The following is a 24,842-nucleotide window of genomic DNA, read 5'->3' on the forward strand; positions in this document are numbered from 1 at the left end:
GCCTAAAGGATATCTAGTGAGAATTTAATACCTTTATGAAAGTTTGGAATATGACTCAGCTAATCAAAATTTATGGTGGGGAAAAGACACTTCAATCTAACGCAATGAATCGAGTCTTGAACCATGTACACTTTACAAGATACGCCTGAGGATATCTGTAAAACACTTAAAATGAGTTTGAGATCTTACTCTTACAATACCATTTCAAATAGTGCTCTCACGGAGCAATAAATCAGATTTATAAAGAGTAGGCAAAAACTTTGTGGTATTTATTGTGCATCTGTTAGGTTCAAGATTGTTGTCTCGTAAAATGATCATATGGCAACAGCCAAAATTATGTTTTTCCCCTCAAAGTTTTAAAGATGTTTGAGTCACTAATTATTGACTTGTTTACACCTGCAAAATTCTGAAGAGTAAAAATTGTGCACCTCTCCAAAATGCCCACCTGTCCGTTACTCTCTCCTCCTTGCCCATGTCAGACTTACGAAGGCGATCCAGGGTCACATTCACACGACCAACAAACAATTTTACAAACAAACATACCACTACATTTTTATTATAAGTCTGTCATCTTTCTGCCATTAACCATTTTCATAATATAATAACAAAGGCAAGTTAGAGATGTCATTCTTTAAACTGTTGTTTTTTTCTTGTACTGTATATGCGGGCAAGCACTGCTAGCATCAAAAACATATTTTTAATAACGGATGATGGAAGACTGCTTGAAGCTACATGCAGGCTTTCTAAACTGTAACTCTATAGGACACTTTCATGGTAAATATCTTTTTATTTTTTTAAAATGTATATTCTGCCTTTCTTTTTGATACGATTAATTAAACTATTAAGTTTTCATCAAAATTAAAGCTGGGGGAGCTCCCAACTACGCAAATTGTTCAGCATGAGATAGCAGACGATATGCTTATACACAAAAACTTGTTTGTTTATTTTAATTCTCTTTATTGTTGAGGTATGAATAATATATACGGGTAGACCGGCCATCTCTCCCACAAGTAGGCCACATAAACACTTCAGGTTCAGGCTGCCCAGCATGCGATGAAATGGCTTCAGAGGAAGGTAGAGTCATGCGCAGGATACATCCAGCTTGTAGATTGCTTATTTCTGCGTGGCATGTAGTCGTATTTGTCATATAAATTTGAGTTTCCATACAGAGCGCAGTCTACATGCGAGCATTCAGCTTGGCTGTCAGTCCCTGCATCCACTTATAGACTAACTTATATCTGTTTGTCTTTGGCTTTCTTAAAGGGAAAGTGCCAGGAATACAAAGCTGTATTCATGGCACTATAGCTATCTCTAAAAACCCTTTAGTTATTTGACCTCAGCGCCACTGTAACTCAGCCCTGGGATGCGTCTCCACCTCCTCCGATGTTCCGTGATGAATCAATGCTTTCCTATGGGGAAAAACCTGATGTTGGATGTCCTTGTGCAGAGCATGAGGACGTCCAGGGAGACAGCCACTGGAGGCAGACTTAGTGCTGCAATTTAAACGCTACAATTTCTCATTGCAATGTTTAAAAGGACCACTATAGGCACCCAGACCACTTCAGCTCAATGAAGTGGTCTGGGTGCCAGGTACATCTAGGGTTAACCCCGCAGCTGTAAATTTCAGAGAAACTGCTATGTTTACATTAGGGTTAATCCAGCCTCTATTGGCTGTCTCATTGACAGCTGCTAGAGGCGCTTCCGCGCTTCTCACTGTGAAAAATCACAGTGAGAAGAAGCTGCCGTCCATAGGAAAGAGCTGCCGTCCATTGAGAAATGCTTTCCTATGGACTGCATGCGCATTCAGCACTGACGTCAGAAGAAGGAGGAAATTTCCCAAGCGCCGAGGGAGCCCAGCTCTGGAGAAAGGTAAGGGTTTAACCCCTTAACCCCTCTTGAGCACAGCAGGAGGGGGACCCACAGGGGTGGGGGGGGGGACCCAAAGACCCTATAGTGCCAGGAAAAAAGCGCAATAGGGACATTACACTCAGACCACTTCAATGAGCTGAAGTGGTCTGGGTGCGTACAGTGTCCCTTTAAGAGATTCCGGTAGCTCTGGTCTCCTTGGATATACAAACTTGGTTAATAGGTCATTAGATCACTGGGCTCTTGGTTTTGGAGCTCTGCATTCACTGTCTACACGCTCTCCTTCTTTACATTTAATTTTCCTTTTTTTTTTCTATAATGATAATTTGAATGCCCCCTTTTTAAAAGACAATGGCTCGTTTGTGGTATAAAGTTAGATTGCTCTGGAAGCTATAATTGAAAATAGAGAGTCATATTACAACCACAGTTTCTCTTTTAACGATTGAAACAATCCAAATATATTACCATTATACAGTAGAAGTTTTTCTGACGCAGTGACATTTTATCAGATGACATGTTGGCTTTAATTAAAGTCAAATTAAAGTAAAGTAATCAGTATACGGATTGTTATGGCTCCTGCAAGTAAGAAACAAGCTCTATTTACTGTAACGAAGGCATGTTCGTGAAACTGGAGTAAGAAACATTTGGTGTAAAAGTCTTATGGCAGCTGAAAGCTATGAAATTGTTTCACAGTAGGTAAAGGTCAAGTCAAATCAAGGTCGATATGCGTCTTACCTTTTCCTGCCTTAATTAGTTCCTTCCCAACCTCGAGCGTTACGTAAGCCGTGCCATTAAGAACAATGTCTGTTATGGTTTTCCAGGCGTTCGGAGAAAGTCTTTCGGAAGGAGAAACAAAGTTCCCTGCTGCATTGTTTATCACAACCTTAGCCAAATAAAAAAGGAATGGCTTCATCAGTAGGGTAAAATAAAATAAAGGGCTTTGGAAACATGTTTACAATGCATTGTGTTATTGAAAAGATTGTTTCGTTTATTTATTTATTTATTTTTTGTTTTTGTTTTTTAATATGGGTATACATCCATTACATTTAAACAAACTTTATGTGAAGTGTACTTTTCGCTTTTGTTTACAAATATGAATCCACATAAATACATACACACAGTACTCATTCACTTACATAAAAGAACATGATGGGAAACATGGATATGAAAGTTTGAAAAATAAACCAAAATTAAAAATAAATAAAAATGTGAAGATAATCTTCATTTAGAGTCAACCCCTCCCCCAGCACACAATATAGCTTATGAAGGTTCCTTAAACAGTACAGCAGGACGGTCCAGTCCCACCGTCTCTACTTTTATCCAGGTCATCCTTCTTCTGGAGACACCAGGGACCTGTACCCAACAAGCATAGTGTAAGCGCATCATTAGACACGCTCGCTCTATACTCGGGGCATTAAGACAATGCTCCCTGTATGTTCACCCCTTGTTAAACTGGTTAAAAAATGGTTTAATGCTTGAAGGTAAGAAGGTGCAGCTAGACTTCTGGAACCATAACCACTTTGTTAACATACAATACTTCAATAAAGGAAAATTATATAAATATACACCTATTGCTATTGTAAATTCTTCTCTGGACATTTGGATTATTTTAGTGTCGCAAAATATTCTATACCCCTTCCCCCTTTTCCTTTCTGTATTCTGCTCTCAGTTACACTATAAACATAAATAATATTTCCAAGTTAAAAACAAAAATTAACAAAAATATCAAACAAATTACATCAAACATTCATTAATCCAATGCAACTCTGAGTTGGCTCTCGAATACTGATAAAAGGAAGTTTGTAATTTAATTTGTTTCATTAGATACTAAACACACTTTTAGTTCATCTCAGGTTGCTAGACCTGCCTTTATGAAGAGGTGCAGGGGCTGTAGAAATTACAGTTTTATGATGCACAAAAAAAAAAAAAAAAAAAAATGCATCCTAAACAATAAAATATATTTTTGTACAGAACCTTCTGATCTCCCTGTAACCTGGTCTACTCACCCCCTGAGAATCCAGATGATTTATTTGACACCAAACATGGGGCGTCTTATATCTAACCCATTGGGAAAAGAACTGCTTCCCAAACATTTCCTAAACCTGAAGGGGTAGCTGTCATTTCTCTGGAAATTACACCAATAAAAAAAAAAAGAGAGGGATAAATAAAAACACACCACTAAAAATTACCTATAACTTGTGTCAATTTTTTTTTTTATGTATTTATTTTTCATGTGATGGATGCTACATTTTCTTTTACATATACGTATGTTAAATCCAATTGAGTCAAGGCAAACAATGCAAATTAAAAGGAAAATACAAACCTTTCTCCTTTTCTGTTGTTGACTCTATACTGACTGCCAGGTGCCAAAGGACAGAGCTTTAAATTTATTTCACAAATACTTTTTCTTTAAATATTGAGATAAACAGAATATTAAAACTCCTGGTGAGTTTTGCTTGACATCAGTCAACCTTCACTGAGCTAAAATGGTTTACAACAAGGCTTGTGGAGTGTGTCAACTTTCATATTTCTCTCTCATAAACGATATCAGCCTTGTAAAACAAAGGTTAATCAGGCTTAAATCCAGATCTCTAGGTAAGTGAGTTGTAAAGTTATTTAAACCATACCTTGCACTCACACAGTGTAATAGGATGTTTTTGCTGTTGTCTATTTCAGGGGACTTTCGAGGTCACCTACAAGATTTCATCCATGACAGGTCAACTGCACTTGGCCTCAAAAATAAAATCGTTATTAAACTCAACTCTTTCTCAGAGCCATGAGAGTTTCCTTGCGGCAGCAATCATGCACGTCATCATTAGTGAGAGAGAAGCTTTGGGATGCATGCTCGGTAAATGCCATCAATGATACACAAACCAATTTCACAGTGAGGGACACTCTCACAGTTTTGGCAGCTTGACATCCGGGAGTTGTTACATTGTGTAAAAAGTGCAGATTTTATTAAGTCACAGAGGCTCCTTTTATGCTGCATTGTAACGGACCGTTTCACTTACAAGGATAAAACCCAGTTTAGGCGATAATCCCCTTTCCAGATGCACAGGCAGCTACTGCAAACACCATTCTCCCGACTGGAACCACACGAACTCTGGAATAAGCTGAACAGGAAAAGCATCCGCTTACACTCCTGGCAGTCAGCATATAATCCAATTCCCCCAAAGACCGAGACGACACATCGCTTTGAGGGTTAAGCAAGAACTCCAGACTGGGACACCCAGTCTGCCTTTTATTACCAACAAGTACATACAGGACACTCCCAGGGGGAGGATGAAATTAACCAATCACATGGATGTACCTCCCACACATTTCCTCCCCTTAGATTAACACTTAACACAATTATACTGTACACCTTTTTCCCCAATTCCTGGATGTACCCCAAATACATATGATACACCTCCAAAACAGGTATCCCCTGATAGCCCTTATTCAGGGGAACAACATATGCAAGAATCAGCCCATTCGGATAAACGGTTCGTGAGATATGGGGTTTCAAAGATTTGACCGACCGCATGGGTAAAGTATCCGAAAACAGTTCCATGCATTTTGGCCCTGCGGTCGGTCACAAACAAGGGAATGAAAACAGGCGAATTACTTGTGTTATAGAGACTAAGGGGAATTCGCATGAATCCCTTAGTTCGTATGTTTCTTTCTACCGAACGACGGGTCATTCGGTAGTTTCTATACGAAATCCTGGAAGTCTGGAGGTCTCAGCGGTGTTTGCCTAGTCGAGTGTCCGATTTCAGTTCCAGACACTCGACGGCAAAACACCGCTGTTCGGCAGTTAAAGATGGCCGCCGCCACGTGTTGGTTTCCTGAATGGCGGCCACCCAGAGGACACAGAACACATTACATGGATTGCTAATTACCTGTTTGCAACATTGTTGCAAACGGTAATTGGAGGCACACTTAGTCCTGGGTGGTCTGGTTGTTCGGTAGTTTCCTCCATACAATGAATGGAGTGATTCTACCGAACCATCAGATGAATGCTGACACATATATAACCCAGGTTAACTGCATACAAAAATACATACATGACGTGAAAGTATTAAAGGCAGGATTACTGTACTACGCTCCACAGTCTTAAAGGTACAGTAGTCCCAAAAGTTCCAATATGCCCATCGCTGCTTTTAAAGGGCCAGCAGCAGCAATACAAATTGTTACATGCCCAAATATAGTTTTTAAAGTGCAGCATGTCCAGGGGCCATAGTCAGCGGGCAGGAGGCTAGCAACCAGGCCTCTCCAGTTCACAGTGGCGAAGCTGGTTTCGCCACATTTCTCCCCTTTGCCAATTAGACTAACAGGGTACCTGACTTTCTGCCGGTCAGTGCCCTGGTTAGTCCAGCAACCCACCCACGAAACAGAAATAACAGAGCAGCCCGCCCCCACTAACCGGTTACTACATCTGGGTGAGAAAGAATTTTGTCCAAGTTCTGGGGTTTCACTACTGCTGGGTGGGAGACGGGTAGGCTGCCTTGGTGGGTTGCTGAGGGGGCAGAGACCAGCGGTACTCTGTCCTGTTGCCAGCACTACCACGGGAGTAGTCTGGTGGGCGCCTGGTTGCTGGAGACTGGCTGTCTCCCCTTTAGGTGCACAGCTCGACTGCCGGAGGGGGAGACTGACTGTATCCCCTTTGGATCCATCACACTGAGGCTGGGGAACAGGACCGACCGTCCCTATCCCTTGTGCTGTAAGTGCAGAGACTACGGTCCCATCTGCACAGTTGTGGGGCTTAACATCTCCCCTCGGTGGGTTAGGTTGCCGTGGGAGAGAGGGTGTAACAAGCTCCTCTCTCTGGATGGCAAACTGCCGCTGGGGAGGAAGGACTGCACCTTCTGCTCCCTGAAACACACACTGCCGCTGGGGAGGGAGGACACTGCTCTCCTCTCCCTTTACTTCACACTGCCTTCCTGGCACATCACTTTGCTGCTGGGGGGCAGGAACAACAACCTCTGCCCCCTGTAACTCAGCCTGCCGCTGGGGAGGAAGGACGACACCTTCATCTCCCTGGGACTTACTCTGTCGCTGGGGATCTGGGCCTGCTGCCCACCATCCCGTTGGGCCCGGTGGAGAGACCTCGGTCCCATCTCCACCTGCCTGTTGTGGTTCCTCACAGGACCAATCTTGTTGGATCCTCTGCGTCCTTAGCAGCATGAGGTACGCCTGTACATCGTCGTAGACCCGGGATGCCATCTGCACCGCTCGGGCTGGTGAGAATAGAGCCATCCTGCTCCTGTATTCCCTGATAAACTCGGATTCCTCCTTCTCCCTTGGAGGTGCTGCAGCAGCTGCGACTCTGTCTCCTTCCATTTTCTTATTTCCTTTGTAGCTAGGGTCGCTGTACGGATACTAGCGTTGCCCTCAATTTGTAATCCAGAAATGGTGTTGTCTGTAGCTGTCCCTCTGGTTGTAGGAACGATCCCGCCGCTTGCCACCAATTGTAACGGACCGTTTCACTTACAAGGATAAAACCCAGTTTAGGCGATAATCCCCTTTCCAGATGCACAGGCAGCTACTGCAAACACCATTCTCCCGACTGGAACCACACGAACTCTGGAATAAGCTGAACAGGAAAAGCATCCGCTTACACTCCTGGCAGTCAGCATATAATCCAATTCCCCCAAAGACCGAGACGACACATCGCTTTGAGGGTTAAGCAAGAACTCCAGACTGGGACACCCAGTCTGCCTTTTATTACCAACAAGTACATACAGGACACTCCCAGGGGGAGGATGAAATTAACCAATCACATGGATGTACCTCCCACACATTTCCTCCCCTTAGATTAACACTTAACACAATTATACTGTACACCTTTTTCCCCAATTCCTGGATGTACCCCAAATACATATGATTGCATGCTTTCTTTATTTCCCTCAGCAGCAAAGAAAAACTTTAACAATGAAATCAACACAGGAAACAGTCAGCAACATATTTTCCATGGCAACCAACAGCCAATCCGGTTCCACTCTCCAGCATAATAGGCGGTGTTCACTAAACTATTTCCGCTTTCTTTGCTGCTCCCTCAGTTAGGTACACTGATCCCATGGTTTCTTAACAGTGGGATTGATATCTTATATATTTATATAGACTTCTATATTTATAGTATTATTGTCTTATAGTGTGTTATAGTACTTTTGTCTTTGGTTTAATTTTCCTTTATATTGAATATATGTTATGCTTAATATTTTGTATAAATAAAATTTGTATGGTAACGTTTTCCCCCTCTCTGTTCCCTTTAGTCCATTTTAGGGGCTCCATGAGGATTGTTATTGTCTCCGGTTTTATACTCAGTTTTTTCTTCCTATGATTGTTTTACTGCGTTTGCGGCGTTTTCGCGCCCATTTTTCTCTTCATATTCCCACTCCCACTCCACTACCGAGCTCTTCAATGGTTACAAGCCTCTTACCTCAGAGGCGAGGCATCCTACGAAAACATGGTGACAGACAAAGAGGCGAAAGACGAGCTTCATTGGTGGCTTCTCCACATGGAAGCCTGGAATGGACGTGCTATCCTCATAACAAGCCCAGACCTGATCATAGAATCGGATGCGAGCTTACATGGTTGGGGTGCGCATTGTTGAGATACCTCCACAGGAGGCAGATGTCAGACCTAGAAGCGACGCTGCATATCAATTGCCTGGAACTTCTGGCCAGATCCTTTGCTGTATGCAGCTTATCTCCAACTCATTCTCAATGCACAATTCTATTGAAGATGAACAATGTTCCCGCAGTCAGATACAGAAAACTATCTAGGAGGCCCAAAATCCAAATTTCTGGTGAACATGGCATGAGATTTCTGGCAATTTTGCCTTTTGCAAAACATCTCTGTGACAGCAGAATATATCCCCGGCCTCTCCAACACCACAGCGGATTGGTATTCCAGACATCTCAAGGACTTCAGCGATTGGCATCTGGGCCCTTGACATTCAAGAAAATTACAGATACTTGAGGACCTCTGGGAATAGATCTTTTTGCCTCTTGTTTGAACGCTCAACTCACTCGTTTTTTTTAGCTGGAGACCAGATGCTACGGCTCTAGCAACGAACGCCTTCTCTCAAGGCTGGGCCATGGAGACGAACTATGCATTCCCCCCGTTTGCACTGATTCCCCGTTGCCTTCTGCAACTGCCTCGCCAACAGGGCACGTTGGTACTTGTGACCCCCCTATGGCCGTCACAACCATGGTTCCCTCATCAGTTGGAAACGGCGACAGACTTTCCCCCGCCTTCTCACATTGTATGATTCTCTCCTCCAGGATCCAGACTGACAATTTCACCAGTTAATCATCCAGGGTCTCCGACTTATGGCTTGGCTGATTTCAGGGGACCTTGGTCAATCGAGGGCGTTCCACAATCAACTCTCAGACTTCTCAAGAATGCATGGGCACCCGGCACGAGACAAGCTTATAAATCTGCGTGGAATGTATGGAATGGTTGGTGCTTGGAAAGAAACCTGGATCCCTTATCGGCTCCTTTGACATCCATCTTGCATTTTTTGACTTCCGTTAAACTTTACCGTTCGGCGCTTTGCGCTGGACATCAGGGCATCGATGGTGTCCCCATCGGACGACATCCCTTTGTCATCTACTACGCGTTGTACGTTTTTCTTGCCCTCCGTTACCTCGTTATTCTTCACTCTGGGATGTTACTCTTGTCCTCCATTTTCTAGAGTCATGGCCAGAGAATGTTTTGTTATCCCTCAAACAACTTTCGGCTAAATTAGTCATGCTTTTCTGCCTCATCTCATGCAAAAGAGTCTCTGATGTACAAGCTCTTGACACAGACGCTCGTTCCTTTACACCAGAAGGCGTCCTCTTTGACATTTCTAGTAGGACCTCTTCAAAGTCAGTACTCTACCCAGCATTTCCAGAGAAGACTCTCCTTTTCCCAGTGGCATGTCTACAGGAATACGAACTCCATACAGCTTCACTCCAGAATCCTATGAGACCTCAATTATTCATCTCTTTCCGCAAAGCCCACTTTCCAGTATCCTCTCCTTCTCTGGCCAGATGGGTCAAATGGATTAGGACATTGGCCGGCATTGATACTTCCGTATTCTCTCCATATTCTGGAGGAGCTATGGCCTCTAAAGCTTCTGCGGTAGGATGCCGACTAGATAATATTTTATGAGCTGCTGACTGGACATCGGAATCTACATTTCAAGACTTATTTTAAGCAGATTCAACATTTTGCTGGAACGGTTATTTCACAGCTTTAAACCAGCATAATAAGAGCCTCCGTGTCTTAATAAAATTACCAGATTTTATTATTTACATGACGTAAAGTCATGATTTTATTAACAACACGGAGGCGAGTATTATCCCTCCCATCCTTCCCTGGATGGTGGTGTAATCTGGGTAAGTTACATACGGTAAGTTTCTTTGATTCAAGCTTGTTTAATATTCAGGTGATTTAGGTTCGAACTTCTCAGGTCTGTATTCATCTCCAACAATATGTTGACTGAATACTATTTTAAATCGGATATTGCCTATTCATTTACACAATGTTATTTTATGCATGAATCCAGTTTTATACTTAGATATTACCATATTCTACTCTCTCTTACAGCTTGACTTGGAAACCAGTTTGCTGTTGGCATTATCCTCTTATTGGAGTTCCTTTCTTGGTTGGATGGTTGTCCGTATTCGGGATCCCAAGAAAAAGGAAATCGTTTAGTGAACACCGTCTATTATGCTGGAGAGTGGGACCTGATTGGCTGTTGGTTGCCATGGAAGATATATGTTACTGACTGTTTCCTGTGTTAATTTCATTGTTAAAGTTTTTCTTTGCTGCTGAGGGAAATAAAGAAAGAGTGCAGCATAATACTCGCCTCACTATTGCTAATAAAATCATGACTTTACGTTATGAAACTGCTATGTTTTCAGCTGTGGGGTTAAAACTAGAGGGACCTGGGACCCAGACCACTTCATTGAGCTGAAGTGGTCTGGGTGCCTATAGTGGTCCTTTAAGAGTCAAAATATGTATCGGCTGGCAACGCAGAGAGGTAGAGCTGGAGTAACAGGGATGACATTCTTATATGGTGTTTAGATGCAAGTAGTGTTAAAATTCAGCTTGCTGAAGTGCGTTAGATGTTAATTGCTGGTCCTTGCTGGCTTATTTTATAAAAGTGATTATTTCAAGGGAAATAGAATTGGCCCCAGCAGCACCCTTATAATGTCTGCATCTTGAGGTGAGTGCAGCCCTCTTGGTTATATATACACACACGAATGCACTAGAAATTTTGTTCTGGCACCTGGGAGGGAGGATATTGCGCATGCACAGCAAAACAATGTGTCAATCAGCATCTCCTCATAGAGATGCATTGAATCAAGGCATCTCTATGGGGAACATTCAGCTCCTCCATACAGAGCGTGGAGATGCTGAACGTAGGTGCTGCACACTGTGCAGCACTGACCAAGAACTCGCTGGTGGCCATCTGAGGGACTGTTACTAGGCAGCAATGTAAACACTGCCTTTTCTCTGAAAAGGCAGTGTTTACATTGAAAGGTCTGCAGGTACAGGCTATAGCCACCAGAACTACATTAAGCTGTAGTGGTTCTATAATGTCCATTTAGAATTGCATTTTTTTTTTTTTTTAAACTTAAAATTAGTTTTTAAAAAACTGGCTCCTAACTTTTTTAGCTGGCTCCTATATTCTAAACAAATTTGTCAAGCCCTAGCCTAAAACTTCCATAACAAGCAAATGGCTGTCATTGAGGAGTATAAGATAAATTACAGAAATCACAGGTTGATAACACAGAACATTTCATTTGCAGCTAAATGATTCTCCAGTTGTGACTTACGAAAATCAGTCAGGTTAGTGGCAATTAGTGCCTTAAGTACTAATGAGTAGTTAATCCCTAATTAACTTTAACAGAACATTTACAATGTAATTACTTATTACCACATTAGGATCACATCAATACATTTAGTTAAATAGTGCAAACGAATGTTTGCAATAGAATCACCAAGTTTCCAATGTTGGGTGGCTCAGTAACTGGTCACAAACCACAATGATCATTTTTCTTATCGAGACATCTGCCAGTACTGATTCACAATTAGCATTTTTTTACAGAATCAATTTTTTGGAATACATGTACTCCAAGCAGCTGGCCTGTAGTGATAATCCAAATAAAAGATTTGCAAGGAAAATCACTTGGCGGTGCTTTCTAGACTTGCCAAATAATTTCACCCACAATGAATTAATACAATTCCTGTTAATCTATTTCCAAACTAAGTGATCGGTCCAGGATTACGTGTTGGAATGATTCTTTCGGGCGTAGATTGTGACAACCCACTGGGTTATACAAGTGGTTAGGAACTAAGTTGCAGTTGAACAGCACTCCCTTATCATCATGACCCTCAGGGGTGAACTGGAAGTGAATACAGGGCACTAATGGGTCTGTGTTGGCACAGGGCCCTTTAATAAGACAATCTAAGCAGAGGTATCCAATAAGGGGTAAGGTTGGAAATGTGATCAAGAGATCTGAAGGTCAGGACAGGGAGTCCTATGCAAAGTCGGGGAGGGGGAGGGAAGGGAGGACATAGTTTAACAGGAATGTTATTCATTTGTCTCATGGGAAAATAATTGATACTTTCTTTATGCTGAAATGGTCTAAACTAAAGCACTCATTGATTCTATCTGTACATGTATTTAAGACTTTTCTATACCAACAATGAACTAAAATAAATTTTGCAGGATAAAAATGATACCAAGTGGTTCTCATATTTCCTCAACCCACTAGAAAGAAGAATTCTTTCTAAATTCTAAAGATTTCAATAATGTGCATGAAAAGATACTCCAAGCATCATAATCACTATAGTGCACTATAATGGATATTAAGCCAGGAATACCTGGTCCAGGTCCCAGCTAATGAGGCACACCGTTTAGTAATGGTTTGCCCTCCTTACTGGGTCTCCACTGGGTTCCCTCTATGACTGGTAACACACTTCCGGTTCCTGCAGAGCTGCAGTCCGGTTGCCATTCAACCCAACACTCCAAGCACCATAACCACTGCAGTGTACCAGGAGACCCCATTCTAAAAGGTCTTGAATAATTATAATGGGGAGGGTGGATTCCTTTAAGAAATCGGGTTGTATAAATGGTTTGTAATTGCTTTTCTTTGATGTTTGCTTTAGTGATCCTTATAGAAGCTTTGTCAAAACAAAAGGCAGTTTCTGTGCAGACATTTCAACGTGCCTTTGTGCACCTATTACCCAGTAAGATTTTCAGGAGTATTATGCCTTGTTGAAAATTGAGAAGTATTCGCTGGTAGCTCTGTGTATAATTACTGCATGTTTTATAGAGAACATTAAAATGCCTTGTCGGGGCATTATATGTGAGTAAACTTTCCTTTCTTTCACATATAGGGGTAGAGAGTGCAATATAGCCCAAAAATGACCAATTACCATGGGGTGATTATTTGACAGAGTCAGGAAAGTGTCCAGGTTCTCTTTCATGTATATTCTATTCTCTTAATGTTGCTCTTAGGCTGTATATTTGCTATTTACCCAATAATACTGCAGAATTTGTACAGAATAAATAAAAAATAAAAAGGATAGCACAAACAGGCTATTTGAACATGACCATTAAAATAAAGGGACATTAAAACAATGATGGGGCTGAACAACATAACCCAGGCAGCTGCAATGCTTGCCTTATGTAAAGGGCTCTCTCTTCCATCCAGGTCATTAAAGGAGAACAAGGGCTGCAAATGAACGTATCTGCATTTGTTCCTAGCAAAGATGAACAAAGAAAATGACTGCTCCAGTGTTCTATATTATGCGTACGGAATACACTTGCAAGTGCTGTGTGTTTGGCAAGTTTAACATTGTTAATCAAATATATCTTTTAGTGACTGCATTTCAAAGATAGTCCTCGGGACCTAGAAACATCTTCATATAAACACACTGGGGTCTTTAACACACATAAAAAAAAAACCTGAGCTTGTGAATGAGAACTCAAAGTACACCTGAATGCAAATTGTTTTTGCATGGACAGGAAACATTTGCAAAACTGTAGAAACAAAGCAAATCAGGGATGTGTCACTTTGCAGTGTTTTGTATTTTTTTTTTCTTTTCCATTCTTGCAGCAATACATGAACATAGTGTGATTTCTTGCCTCCTGCAGGAAGAGGAAACAGATTTTCCACCTGTCCTTAGCAAGGACCAAAACAAGAGAAGCGGTTAGTTTGATACGTTATCTCTGACAAAACCTACCGTAACCATCTTGTTCAGTACCTTGAATGCCATATAATCCCAGGCATACTTTTATTTCAAAATTAAGGAGGTTAATAAAAAATGTTTACTTAATCAAGCAAGTGATTTGCGTCATATAGAGATGTAAGCTACAAAACATCAAATAAAATATCAAATTAGATCTATGACACAAACACTTCCTGACTAATTTAATACACAGAACAAATCTTATTGTACATAGAATACCCTCTTCACTAACTACCTTCCCAAAGCCACATGACTGCTGCTTCCTCCCATAAATCTCCATCCAGCGTGTATGTGTGTGGCGTACAACTTTGACAGCCATCTCTTCCTCTTGTGTCTGCAGACAACAAGAGCAGTGGCTGCACATGTGCACAGTTGGTGGATAGGGAGATCACTGCACAAAGCCAACTAACAAAATTGTGAATCAGTATGTGTATGGCCTTATATTAGCTGTGTATCCTATCATCTTACCGAGTGGTTCTACTCATCCAATGCAAACCCCAACTTCAGAAAAGGGACCGGTCTGCTGCAGCTCAGGTCCGTTCAAGTCTTTCTCCCCCCCCCCCCCCCCAATTAATTTTTTACAAATGAAAAATTTATAAACTACTTAATCAGTCCAATATGAAAGCACTGGTCTTAGAAACAGGCCTTGCTGGTTTTACACAGTCTCTTATTTTTCAGTTAGCCGCTACCTAAATTATAGGACTAAAAGTTATTGAAACACTATGATGATCGTGTAGGAAAACAGTTCCCCCGCCCCCCCCCCCCCCCATCTCAAGGTTCTGTCCCTCAAACCTATTAACACATCGAAATGTACTTACAAATTGCACAGTTAATGCCAAGATGTACTCATTTTATATAGTTTCTGTATTAGGCCTATACAAAGCTCCCACTAGCTCAAAGCATGGATGGCAATGTTTGATGGTGAGAAAGCAACTAGTGTTCCTTATTGAACAAAGCACGTTTGTACTGCTCATGTTTACGGACTGTATACCAAAGGAATTATTCAGTGAATTACAGCAAGACAACAATGGAGTTGTAAAGTTTGGACTAAAAAAAATAAAACACAAGATAAACAAAGATAAAAAAGCATAGTTGGGAAAGGAGGTTGAAAATAAACACATGACATGACCCAAATCGTTTAACTTGTCATTTCACTATATAGTGAATAAACCCTCAAAGTTGGAAGAGACCGGTTGTCTGATCAGACATAAAGGCTTCCTTGATGAACATATCGTTCGAGTATAATTAACAGACTCCTGCTTTCATCCAGTGTAATGACAGTGAAGTTCTATGTAATAATACAATCATTATAGTCATTAAGACGAAGGCCTGATTGTATATAACCGGATCTGTACCAAATGTTTGATAGAAAAAGGTTATGTTAGACATGCTGGGTAAAAAATATATGCCAATTAGTATTTGAAATACATTTGATAAATGCCCATGTTTTTCGTACGCTTCTTATTACATAGTTTACAGAAAATTCAAGCTGGGATTTTAAAAGAATATAGTCCATTAGGCACATTAAAAAGAAAAATGTACGTTTGCGATTATTAAACATCTGAACAGGTCATTAATAGTGAAATCTGAACATGACATTAAAAGGAATGCATTAAAGACATGAATACACTAGGCTAAAATATGGATGATGTATCTGATTCAGCTTAGAGGGACACAATCTTTAGATCCTCAGATCTAAATAGATATGACATAGAATAAACACTGGGTTGTCCTTTGTAGACATAAGGCTACAAGTAACATAGTAAGTATTCTAGCGTTCACAATAAAAACATTGCCTGTGAGTAAATGTTTACATTCCTCATTTTTGTCACAACTCAAGTTTAGAATAATAACGGATTTACTGCAATTCCTGAGTGTGACTTTTTCATGTTTTTGCAGGACCTAAGCGCCATGTCAAAATAAATCTAAAATGAGCTCTTTAAAATAGAGCATAACTAGAACAAGTTGAGCATTTGGGGGGCGCGGAGCTTGCGCATGAACCAGAGCGGACGCCATTCACCATGGTTCTGCTGGAAATCACTTAAAAAGCCTGCTTTTAAGAACCTAACACACTCACCTGCACGGGTAAATCGCCAGAAAACACACTGCACAGCCCCCAGTAGCGAAATATGCAATTTTTGCACTCTCCCAAGGCAGCAAGGAAGAAACGCAGGTCTGGGGCCTACCGCCCCATCCAAGGCCTTGAATTGGCAGCACTGCTCTGCAGTTTCGCGCTGCCTGGAATATCCGGTAAGAGATTCACACCCCAGGCAGAGCCTGCTACAACAATGGGACGGCAATCCCAGAGGCTGCCACCGGACACGCCATCAGGGGCACAAGGCATCGGAGGCTACCATGGGCCCTTCGTAGCCTGAACTGCCGAACACAGAGCACACCATGCTGGCTGTCCCGGACGGGTCAGCTCCAGTTACCAAACAAAACTTCCAAAACCTGGTGGTGGAAATTAAGCTCCACACCTACCCACTCCCCCTTCCCCTCCCCCCCGCAAGCCCCTTGGTTAGGGGTACCACCAACGGACGGCCTGTTTACCTTAAAAGTTGCAAGTCTTGCTATCAGTCTCAAAGTATTCCCAGGTCACCATGGTATTATCCCCTAATACAGCCTGTCCCTACACCTCAATAGGTCCCTCCTGACTAACCATAATGATGTTCGGTATATTTAGTTATATGCATATTTCCGCTGCTACCGGTTCTCTACTGTACTCAGTAGCATATATGTTTAAACCAAAAAAAATAAAAATTTGCAGGGTATATATCAAATCATTTGTCCAACAACATACGTCTTTGATATGAGCACTTTTGCTGTTGTGGCAAAGCAAATTAACTTGTTGGCTGTTTATCATTCAATGCACAACAAAAAAAAAAGAATAAAAAAAAAAAAGTTGAGAATTTAGAAGTGCTATAGTCCTACGTTTTAAACTTTGCCGATAAATGGTTGTCACGATTAGACCACACGGTGAGATTGTGCCTTAGTGTAGAGGGCTCAAGGATTAAGAAAACCTTTTTAGTATTTACACAAATCAGAAAATGAGCAATCACACTTTTATACCTTTACAAAGACAATCTAAAACACAAAAACAAAGGATTATTAATGTGGCTTTCATTCACAAATGCTATTACTTTTCTCAGACAATGCAAATGCAAAACATTGCAGGCTACACTTGGATGGAAACACACTTTTAGAGACACTTTCAGGGTCATCACACACAGCATTGACACCAAACAAAGCTAATGCTTCATAAAGGGAATTGATGACCTCCCCAGGAGGATTGGCACCAGATTAAAGTTGATCTTAATTTCAGAAATAATAATTTCTGAAATTAACCGCAAAGGATTCTGGGTGGGCATAATTTGCATATGCCCACCCAGAATCCTTTGCGGTTGTAACATCGCTGCAGTTTTGGGAGGGAAAAGCAAGTCTTATGGCTTGACTGGTGTGCAGATTTTTGTTTAACATTGTATTAATTATCCACAGACTTCAGGTGGAAGGGGTTTTCACAATTTGTCCCCACCATAATCTATTTGGATTTTGCTTCCCAAGCACTACCAAGCCTCCGTAGCAAGCCAGTAAACAACCTCATGCTGATGAGTTGCATTAACAACGAAACAGCTGTCTATGAGTGGTTCACTGGTTTTGCATCTTTTCCTATATTGTGTTTCAAGCTGTTGTATACAGCAAACACAGATTAAAAGGAATCCATGTTTAAAATGGAATGAGGCAAAAATGTGATTCTTTGTTAAACTAATTTGCATATGCCCACCCAGAATCCTTGGCAGTTGTAACATTGCTGCAGTTTTGGGATTTCTGTGGGAAAAGCAAGTCTTATGGCTTGACTGGTGTGCAGATTTTTGTTTAACATTCTAACATACATACATATTTTTTTTTTTTTTTAAATTGGGATTCCCCCTCTCCTTTCAGAAAAGCAGATAATTCTGCATCAAAGCACACTGTACAGCGCAGTATTTCAGTCAGAGAGCATACTTACATCGGGATGCCCGGCCACTCGGATTAACTCAGTCACAGCCTTCTTAACAGAATCTGGGTCTCGAACATCACACTGCACAGGATGAACCTGAGAACATTATAAACATATCATGTTATCCCAAAAATGAATTCCAATTAACCCCTTAAGGACTGAGCCAAATGTACAAGTTGTGAACAGAACAAAACGTAAACAAAACCTGGCATTTGCGCTATATGTCTGTCCAACCGTAATTCACCTCTTTCATATTAAATGCACCCCCCCCCTTATTATATATAATTTTATTCAGGGGGAACCGGGCTTTCATTTAATATCAAATATTTAGCTATGAAACATAATTTAATATGAAAAAAATGGGAGAAAATAAGAATGTAATTTTTTTAGTTCTACATGTCAATGTCATAATACTGTTTGCTTTTACTGCAATAAAATACACATATTTGTATTCAGCAAAGTCTCACGTGTAAAACAGTACCCCCTATGTACAGGTTTTATGGTGTTTTGGGAAGTTACAGGGTCAAATATAGCGTGTTACATTTGAAATTGAATTTCGCCAGATTGGTTACGTTGCCTTTGAGACTGTATAGTAGCCCAGGAAATAAATTTACACCCATAATGGCATACCATTTGCAATAGTAGACAACTCAAGGTATTGCAAATGGGGTATGTCCAGTCTTTTTAGTAGCCATTTGGTCACAAACACTGGCCAAAGTTAGTGTTAATATTTGGTTTGTTTGTGAAAAATGCAAAAAAACACCAATTTTGGCCAGTGTTTGTGACTAAGTGGCTACTAAAAAAGACTGGACATACCCCATTTGCAATACCTTGGGTTGTCTACTATTGCAAATGGTATGCCATCATAGGGGTAATTTTCATTCTTGGGCTACCATAGGGTCACAAAGGCAACGTAAGCAATCTGTCGAATTTTAATGTGAAAAAAATGAAACACAAGCCTTATATTTGACGCTGTAACTTTTGAAAACCCCATAAAACCTGTACATGAGAGGTACTGTTGTACTCGGGAGACTTCGCTGAACACAAATATTTGTGTTTCAAAACAGTAAAAAGTGTTGCAGCCATAATATCGTCCGTGTAAGTGCTGTTTGTACATGAAAAATGCAAAAAAACGTCACTTTTACTGGCGATATCATCATCATAATACATTTTACTGTTTTGAAATACTAATATTTGTGTTCAGCGAAGTCTCCCGAGTAAAACAGTACCCCCCATGTACAGGTTTTATGGTGTCTTGGAAAGTTATAGGGTTAAATATAGTGCTAGCAAATTAAATTCCTTATACTTTCGGCATGGGTTGTCAGGCAGGTCCCGCTAATTGTAATTAATTAGGATACCTAATTATGTAAAAATATTACATAAATATATGTGTATAATTAATATATGTATATATACACACACGTGTGTATATATATATATATATATATATATATATATATATATATATATATATAAAATGTTTTAATATTTTTATTTATATATAGGTATATTTATAGTGATATATACGTATATATTTATGTATATAGATATATATTATTTCATTCTACGTGTATTGTGATATAAATATATATATATATATATTAATATCACAATACAGTTAGAACGAAATAAAACACATCTATATATTTAATAATTTATTTTTAATTATTTTTTACATTTTATTTTTGTACGTATTTACATATTTTTTTATATTATATATAAATATATATATAACAATAATTATATATATATATTTAATCAGTATCAGTCTATGTGTAATTTGATTTTATATATATATATATATATATATATATATATTAATATTAAAATACACCTAGACAGTGTATGTATGTGTGTGTATATATATATATATATATATATATATATATATATATATATATATATATATATATATATATATATATATATATATATACACACACACACACACACACACACACACACTTAGCTCTAAGTATATAATAATTTTTTTTACACTTATTTTAACTTTTTGTTTTCATTTGATTTCAGCCAGCAGGGGGACTACCTGTCATTACAGGCAGTCCTCCTGCTGGCATTGCTGCAGCCAGCTATACCGGCCATGTGATTGTGAGGTCCTCGCAAGGACCTCACTCTCACATGGCCTGGGGTGGCTGAAGAGGACGGAGGTTCCGCGGGGGGCTCCCTGGGAGTCCCCCCAACCGCGATCGCCGGCGACCGGGGAAGTAAAAAAAAAAAAAAAAACGGAGGGCGTACAATTACGCCCGGCGGCTTTAGAGCCACTTAAAAAAAGGACTTAATTGCACGCCCTCTGGTCTTAAGCATTAGAAATAGATTATAATTCTATAGCTTATTGCACCAGATAAAAAAAAAACATAAAAATACAAATAGTATTATTTAAAAATCACAAAGCATTGCATTCTGGGGATTTGGTATAATTATGCGTGTATGCATGGCTCAAAAGCATATTAAGGGGTCATCAAAGACAAAATAAGTGAATAAACTAGACTGACTTGGTTTAAAATGTGGCTAGTTTCGCTTCCATTCTGTAATTTGTTTTCAATTTATAAAGCACTTTAAATAAAAGACTTACAAATTTGCAAAACAAACACTTAATTATGCACAAAAAATTACTAGACTTAAGCAAAAAAAAGCTGGTACAGCGGAGGAAAAAAAATAAATAAGTCTTTATTTATACACTTTATATTTACTAGATATTTTTTTTTTAATTAAATATATATATTATTTTTTTTTAATTCCTTTTTACTGCTCCTCCTTTTTTCCCCCTCTGTTGGTTACATCTCACTTAATCTGTGAATAAACCATTTAGTGGTTGTCCCCTATCAGCAATCATCTTTTCCCCATTACTTTTTTTTTGGCCCCACAAACGGAACTCCGAATCACAAACCAAACAAAAAGTGTTCATCCATTGTCCGTTTCACTATTCGTCCATATATCGTTTACGGAATTTGAAAGAACCGCCTATTTCCCAAAATTCAGGCTAATTGAAATTAATTTGAAACTAAATACAGAAGTGTACAAATTACCTTATTTCCAGTTTCAGATGTGATTTCACTTGCAGTTTTCTCCAAGACATCCAATTTTCTGAAATTAGAAAACAGATTTTTACATACTAATAAACACTCTTTAATGTGCATAGTTTGATGGGAAGCTCACATTCATACACAAAGTGAGTGACAGAGGGAAAAATAGCAAACACAAACAAAACAAACCCAAAACCACATGGTGTGACTAACACTGTGCAAAGAATTGGCCACTCATAACTAGCCCTAGTATAAATAAAAATGATACTATATACACACAAACAGCTCAGAAAGGAAAAAAAAAAAGACAGCATTATTAGTTTCTGGTATTTACTATTTATAGGTATGTGTTAGAGTATAATGAACATTTGAATATTTATTTGAAGAAAATGGTCAAAACAACATTAACCCCTTAAGGACTGAACCAACTGTACAAGTTGTGATTAAAAAAACCTTGAATTAGCGCTATATTTTTGTTCAGGCGTAATTCACCTCTTTCATCTTAAAGGACCACTCTAGTGCCAGGAAAGCATACTCGTTTTCCTGGCACTAGAGTGCACTGAGGGTGCCCCCACCCTCAGGGACCCCCTCCCGCCCGGCTCTGAAAAGGGGAAAAGGGTTAAAACTTACCTTTTTCCAGCGCTGGGCGGAGAGATCTCCTCCTCCTCTCCGCCTCCGTTCCTCCCTGTCGGCTGAATGCGCACGCGCGGCAAGAGCTGCGCGCGCATTCAGACGGTTGCATAGGAAAGCATTCATAATGCTTTCCTATGGACGCTTGCGTGCTCTCACTGTGATTTTCACAGTGAGAATCACGCAAGCGCCTCTAGCGGCTGTCAATGAGACAGCCACTAGAGGAAAAAGGGGAAGGCTTAACTAATTGATAAACATAGCAGTTTCTCTGAAACTGCTATGTTTATAAAAAAATTAGTTAACCCTAGCTGGACCTGGCACCCATACCACTTCATTAAGCTGAAGTGGTCTGGGTGCCTAGAGTGGTCCTTTAAGTGCACCCACACTTATCATATATAATTTTGTTGAGGGCTTTCATGTCACATCAAATATTTGTATTAACCATAATTTAATACGAATTAAATAGATTTAAAAAAAACTATTAAATTAGCAGGGGATAAGAAAATCTTAATTAAACAGAACTTGCAATAAAGAAAGCCTAAATAGGGCTCTCTTTACAGGAAGTGTTTATGGAAGGCTGTGCAAGTCACATGCAGGGAGGTGTGACCAGGGGCGGACTGACCGGTCGGGCACTTCGGACATGGTCCGAGGGCCCGGCCGGGAGGGGGGCCCGCCATCAGGGGGCCTGGCCGCCCCTTTAAATGCTGCAGCCGCCTGAGCGCTCTCTTAAAAGCCTCAGGCGGCTGCAGCTTCTCCCCTCCCCTCCCCTGTAGCTGTGTGGTCCGCGGTGCCGTCCGGAGTGATAGGAAGGTGCTCAGTGTGCACCTTCCTGTCAGTCCGGCCGGGTACAGGAAACAGAAACTTCTGTTCCGCGCGGAACAGGAGTTTCTGTTTCCTGTACCTGGCCGGACTGACAGGAAGGTGCACACTCAGTGTGCACCTTCACATCACTCCGGCCGGGCACCGCGGACCGCACAGCAGCTCGGCCACGCTACGGGGAGGGGGTAAAAAGAGAGTGGGGGGGGTGGGGTTTAAAAAGAGAGTGGGAGGGGGGGGTTTAAAAAGAGAGTGGGAGGGGTTAAAAAGAGAGTGGGAGGAGGGGGTTTAAAAAGAGAGTGGGGGGTTAAAAAGAGAGTGGGTGGTTTAAAAAGAGAGTGGGAGGGGGGTTTAAAAAGAGAGTGGGAGGGGGGTTTAAAAAGAGAGTGGGAGGGGGGGTTTAAAAAGAGAGTGGGAGGGGTTAAAAAGAGAGTGGGTGGGGGGGTTAAAAAGAGAGTGAGAGGGGGGGTTTAAAAAGAGAGTGAGAGGGGGGGTTTAAAAAGAGAGTGGGGGGTTAAAAAGAGAGTGGGTGGGGGGGTTAAAAGAGAGTGGGAGGGGGGGTTTAAAAAGAGAGTGGGAGGGGGCGTTAAAAAGAGAGTGGGAGGGGGCGTTAAAAAGAGAGTGGGGGGTTAAAAAGAGAGTGGGGGTTAAAAAGAGAATGGGGTGGGGGGGTTAAAAAGAGAGTGGGAGGGGGGGTTAAAAAGAGAGTGGGTGGGGGGTTAAAAAGAGAGTGGGTGGGGGGGTTAAAAAGAGAGTGGGGGGGGGGTTAAAAAGAGAGTGGGTGGGGGGGTTAAAAAGAGAGTGAGGGGGGGTTAAAAAGAGAGTGGGAGGGGGGGTTAAAAAGAGAGTGGGAGGGGGGGTTAAAAAGAGAGTGGGAGGGGGGTAAAAAGAGAGTGGGAGGGGGGTAAAAAGAGAGTGGGAGGGGGGTAAAAAGAGAGTGGGAGGGGGTAAAAAGAGAGTGGGAGGGGTGTAAAAAGAGAGAGGGAAGGGGTAAAGAGGGAGGGGGGTAAAAAGAGAGAGGGAAGGGGGTAAAGAGGAAGGGGGTAAAAAGAGAGAGGGAGGGGGGGTAAAAAGAGAGAGGGAGGGGGGAGAGAGGGAGGGGGGTAAAAAGAGGGAGGGGGGTAAAAAGAGAGAGGGGGTAAAAAGAGAGAGGGAGGGGTAAAAATAGAGAGGGAGGGGGGGTAAGAAGAGAGAGGGAGGGTAAGAAGAGAGGGAGGGTGGGTAAGAAGAGAGGGAGGGGGAGTAAGAAGAGAGGGAGGGGGAGTAAGAAGGGGGTAAGAAGAGAGTGAGTAAGAAGAGGGTGGGAGTAAGAAGGGGGGTAAGAAGAGGGGGAGGGGGAGTAAGAGGAGGGCAATTGCCCCCTCCCCTGTCCGCAGGCACCGTGCGGGCAGCCAGCAGGGGAGGGAGGAAGAGAGGACCCGGGAGCTCAGCCTGCAGCTCCTCTGGGTCCTTCTTGCGCGAGCACAGATCGTTGCCGCGGTTACCACGGCAACGTTACGGCTCTTGCGAGAGTAAACCTGGAGCTACGGGCTAGAGTTCACTCTCAACACTGTGACCACCAGGGATTCCTGGTGGTCGCAGTGGTGAGAGTGAACTCTAGCCCCATAAACACACTGCCCCCACACACCATACACATTCACACACTGCCCCCCATATACACACACACACTGCCCCCACACACACCATACACATTTACACACATTGCCTCACACACACATACACTGCCCACCCATACACACACAGCCCCCCATACTAACATTGCCACACACATACACAGCCCCCTCATACACACATTGCCCCACACACCCTACACATTCACACACTACACCCACTCACACACACTGAACCTTTCACACACACTGCACCCCTTACACATTGCACCACTGCTCCTATACCCTACTACAGCCTCATATCCCAGCAGACCCCAGGTAAGTTGTCAAACTGTTCTTAAACGGTTTGACTACTTACTCTGGGAGGGGGGCCCGGCCCTCCTGGCACCATAACGACTACACAGAGCAGTAGTGGTTATTGTGCATGGATTATTTCTTTAAATAATCTACAAGTGCCCCAGTAGCCAGCAAGCCAGCCAGCCCACAGGCCGGCCAGCCAGCCAGCCAGCCAGCCCACAGGCTGGCCAGTAGCCAGCCAGCCCACAGGCCACCAGTTAGGCTTACAGCCAGCAAGCCACAGCCTGCCAGCCAGAAAGCCACAGCCAGCAAGCCACAGCCTGCCAGCCGCAGCCAGCAAGCCCA

General features: G+C 41.6%; 1 protein-coding gene across 1 annotated transcript in view; it reads right to left on the reverse strand.

Annotated features, from left to right (window-relative positions):
- DECR1 (2,4-dienoyl-CoA reductase 1) overlaps nucleotides 1-24,842 on the reverse strand; it is an 83,860-nt gene that overhangs the window by 30,798 nt on the left and 28,220 nt on the right. Inside the window, exons 3-5 of the mRNA XM_063450333.1 lie at nucleotides 21,148-21,205; nucleotides 18,110-18,196; nucleotides 2,602-2,749 (exon numbers count right to left, since the gene is read on the reverse strand). Coding sequence (XP_063306403.1) covers nucleotides 2,602-2,749; nucleotides 18,110-18,196; nucleotides 21,148-21,205 — 293 coding nt within the window. The remainder of the gene's footprint in view (nucleotides 1-2,601; nucleotides 2,750-18,109; nucleotides 18,197-21,147; nucleotides 21,206-24,842) is intronic.

The sequence above is a fragment of the Pelobates fuscus genome, chromosome 4, assembly GCF_036172605.1.
Source record: "Pelobates fuscus isolate aPelFus1 chromosome 4, aPelFus1.pri, whole genome shotgun sequence".
Lineage (NCBI taxonomy): Eukaryota > Metazoa > Chordata > Amphibia > Anura > Pelobatidae > Pelobates > Pelobates fuscus.